General features: G+C 48.1%; 1 protein-coding gene across 1 annotated transcript; it reads right to left on the bottom strand.

The window, feature by feature from the left end:
- Window positions 1–24: 24 nt before the first annotated feature.
- LOC119587782 lies at window positions 25–3,627 on the bottom strand. The gene has a single exon (XM_037936474.1). It carries the CDS (start codon window positions 3,599–3,601, stop codon window positions 485–487), a length of 3,117 nt encoding a protein of 1,038 aa, XP_037792402.1. The 5' UTR covers window positions 3,602–3,627; the 3' UTR covers window positions 25–484.
- Window positions 3,628–3,637: the final 10 nt, after the last annotated feature.

Here is a 3,637-nt window from a genome sequence, read left to right as displayed (position 1 = left end):
TTGAAGTACAACAAAATATTACCAAGAGCGCTTAATCATTTCAATTTATTCAGTCACGCAGACAAAGGAAACGAGTTATTCTCCAAGAAAAAAAAACTCAAGGTAATCACTTACCACTCCTTAAATGCAACAGAAATATGCAAATTCGTGTGTCCTCTTCCTTAATAGACTTCCCGGCATTAGAGGCAGTCACAGAAAAAAGCAAAAATAAACTGATATTACACTGACGGCGAAATCTTATGTTGACGCAGTTCACGTATCATAGGTAAACGTCTAGTTTCAGTTCCTACGTCAGTTTCTCCTGTTTCTGTTTTTTTCTTCTTACTTTTATATTCATTTACAACGACAAAGTCTTTCTTTATTGTGTTCTCATTCCATACCCCATTATATACACCAAAATAATTTGTTATCAAATCACATTACGGAGTATTTCGTGCAGTTCGAAAATCTCACTCTCACTAAGGACTTCACTTCGCTTTCATCTCTACAAACGACAATTTCCAGGTTTTCTTTGTGTAGTGAACAGTTCTTCCTGTTTTTCTTTTTTCTTTTTTCCTGAGACTTTCGTATTCCGCGATTTTTTTCCCTTCGTCCGAGCAGAAAGTAAACTGAGACGTTTGTCTTGAACAAAATCATCGAGGTCGTTTGAAGCTTGGAACCCGCAGTTTTCTTTGTTCGACAAGGACGAGCAAAGCGAGATCGGAGGCATTGCCACTGTGGCAGGATTTTTCTGAGAGGAAATCGTGGAGGGAGCCGGACGAAGAACAGCTGGACGACGATCATTCTTTTCTGTAGGATTTTGGAGTGATTTGCGGTCCTTTTGAGTACCTGATGCCTGAAATTGGACGAGTCCTTGCGGGCCTCTCTTAGGAGTTCCGAGAGATGCGTGACGCTCTCCAGGTTCGTCCTGAGACAGGCCTACTGTCCTCTTTGATTCAGGTAAGTCCTCTCCCGATAACAAACGCTTATGGCATTTAAGAAATAGATCTTCTGATTCTGTGGTTTTCGCCCGAGATATTGTGCAACGTTCAATCTCTATTTTCGCTCTCCTGATTAATATATCAGCGATATCAGTGCAATTCTTTCTCTTCTGAACATTCACGGGACAACTCTTGTCAGTATTAAATACCTGCTCAAATAAAGCAGTATTCAGCCCTTGTGTCTGGCTAACGTCTCGACTCATCGTAAATATCGGCGAAACCTCCTTCACGTTCCCTTCACGTCTCGGTCGCTCCCCCTGGCGACATCCTTTGTTCGCGAGCGGAAAGGAATCTCCTTGCTGTGCCTTCGAAGTGCCAGGGGATGTTCGTCCGCGAGGGATACTTGAGGCCTCGTTAAACTCTCCTTGGAAACCGCCTGAGGGAGACCTTAATCTCCGCTGAAGCTCTCTCGCTAAGTTCGGGAGGAAATCCAAAGTGTTCACAGAAACGGCTTTTGTCTCGTCCTTCTTCTCGGATGCCAATGAAGGAATTTCAGTGATACTTTTCAAATCATCCTGATCTGCACCTTGTCCTCCTGCTTTCTTCCCCTTACATTGGCCCTCTTTCTTCATAGCCTTATTTATCTGTTTGGGAATATCTACCATCTCGTTATTTCTCTTTACAGATCCATGTTGTTCGCTCTTGAAATTAACGCGTTCATTGGCCGTGTTCGTTGCTTTACGGTCGTCTGGGCACTGTGCAGAATCGGTGACAACATCTTCTATAGTCTTTTCTATGTGCGTGATCACTTCTGAGACCGGTGTAGACCAGCGTTTTTGTAAAATGCGTTGCAAGTCTGTTGTTATACAGCCGGTTGCAACTTCATCAATAATCTTCTCTACGTTTTTCATAGAGTCCAAGAGCGATGTCTTTGATCCTTCCTTCACAGTGAGAGGATCTTTGGGTATCTTGAGAGTGCAAGGAACCGAAGCACTGGCTAAAACATTCTGATTGCTGGAGGCTCGTTCCGACGGACATGATAATTCTGACGTGGCCTTTGGTCCGCAATCCCTTTTTTGGGTTTTCTCTGGTTTCTTTGATTTGTTTTGCTGCATTCTGGCGTCAGCTGGGCAATGTTTTGATTTGTCTGTTTCATCTCCCTTCGAAGGCTCCTCTGCTGTATGTGTTTTTGTTTCTTCCGTAGCTTCGTGTCTCTGAGTTTCATCTTTGGATTTCTTGCTTCCTACTGTTCTTACACTGACATTGGACTTATCTTGTAGCGATATAATGTTAATTTCTGTTACTTCTTCGTCACTCACGTCATTGATCACTGCGCTACTTTCGAACTGTGTTTCATCGAGGACTTCAATTTCAACATAACCTTGCTCACTCATTTCCCTCGGTGTTGTTAGTGTCAGTACGTCATTAATTCCTCTGTTCGCATTATCACCATCTTTAGCGGAAGTGCATGGTCTATTCTCACTCTTACTTCCGTGTAGTTTTCTGTTGTCATGGCTGCGTACCTTACTCACGTCAACTACTGCGCATCTGGCCTTTGCTTTTTGTGCTTGATATGCTTCCTTGGCCTTCCATGCATACGCTACATGCGGAGGAAGAAATTTCATGGCGCCAGGGTGTATCACTACCATCGGTATTTTACGCCGGGTTGTATCTTGCACAGTGCAGGTTTTTTCCTTTACCTGGGACTCTCTGTTGGATGTGTCTAGCTTCGTTTTAACTAACATTTGTTTGCATGATCCAGACGATTCAGACAGGACAATTTCACCACTGGTGATTTGAATGTTATCTTTTGGCATTTGTGTGGCCTCGGGTTTCTTGAACGTTCTTATCGGCAACACCGGATTCGGGGGAGTTCCCGACAGCAATATCTCCTTAGGTTTCTCGGGAATGCCTGAAGGCAGCCCATGCTGCTTACGATTTCCGACACCCACTTCCGAGTGCGCTCTGCCCGACGCCCTTTTCCTGCTGGATCTTAAGGTGAACCGTCCGCTCACCAGCTGCCTCTGCTGCCTTTGACCCTGAGGCGCAAAAATGCAAGACGCTGCCTTCCCTTTGGGCGTCTGGCCAGCAAAACATAGCACGTTGGGAGACTGGGACCAGCCTACGCCCTCGCGAGTGGGAGGAGGCGCTGCCGGTACTGCTGCCGTCTCCCCGCCGCCGGTTTGTGGGGCACGAGTTTTCTGGGACTGAACTCCCGACGCCTGGCTCTGCGACGGCTTCGAGCAGGTCCGTTGCGAATCTGCCTTCCGACGTTTGATTTTCCTCTTCACCCTTCGAGGGCGCGGACCCTGCCTTCGACCGGCCGCCGTCGACGTCCTCGCACCCTCCGCCACGACGTCATCTTCAGCGGACGACGAGAGATCGGCCATGTCCGCAGCCGAGGAGTCGCCGTCGCTCGAACTGTCCTCGCCGTCGCTCCAGCTGTCCTCGCACGCCAGCCCCATCTTCGCGTTCCTCACCCCCCCCACCATGCCTGTCCTCGGGTAAACGTGTTCGTGGAGGAACCTGTACCTCTCGCACCTCCTGGCGAGAGACAAGTTGTCGTCGGAGCTGCTGTCGGCTCTCCTCCTCCTCCCCCCCCCTCTCCGTCGGTCTCGCAGCCGGGGAAGCGTCGTCGATTCCGTCTCCTGCTGGCGGCCCAGACGTCCTCTGCGGTCCATCCAGGCGGAACGGAGCGGGTTTTTAGATGGACCTGG

The sequence above is a fragment of the Penaeus monodon genome, chromosome 23 (genome assembly GCF_015228065.2).
Source record: "Penaeus monodon isolate SGIC_2016 chromosome 23, NSTDA_Pmon_1, whole genome shotgun sequence".
Taxonomy (NCBI): domain Eukaryota; kingdom Metazoa; phylum Arthropoda; class Malacostraca; order Decapoda; family Penaeidae; genus Penaeus; species Penaeus monodon.
The sequence above is the reverse complement of the archived record's forward strand: the minus strand, read 5'-3'. Positions and strand labels throughout refer to the sequence as shown.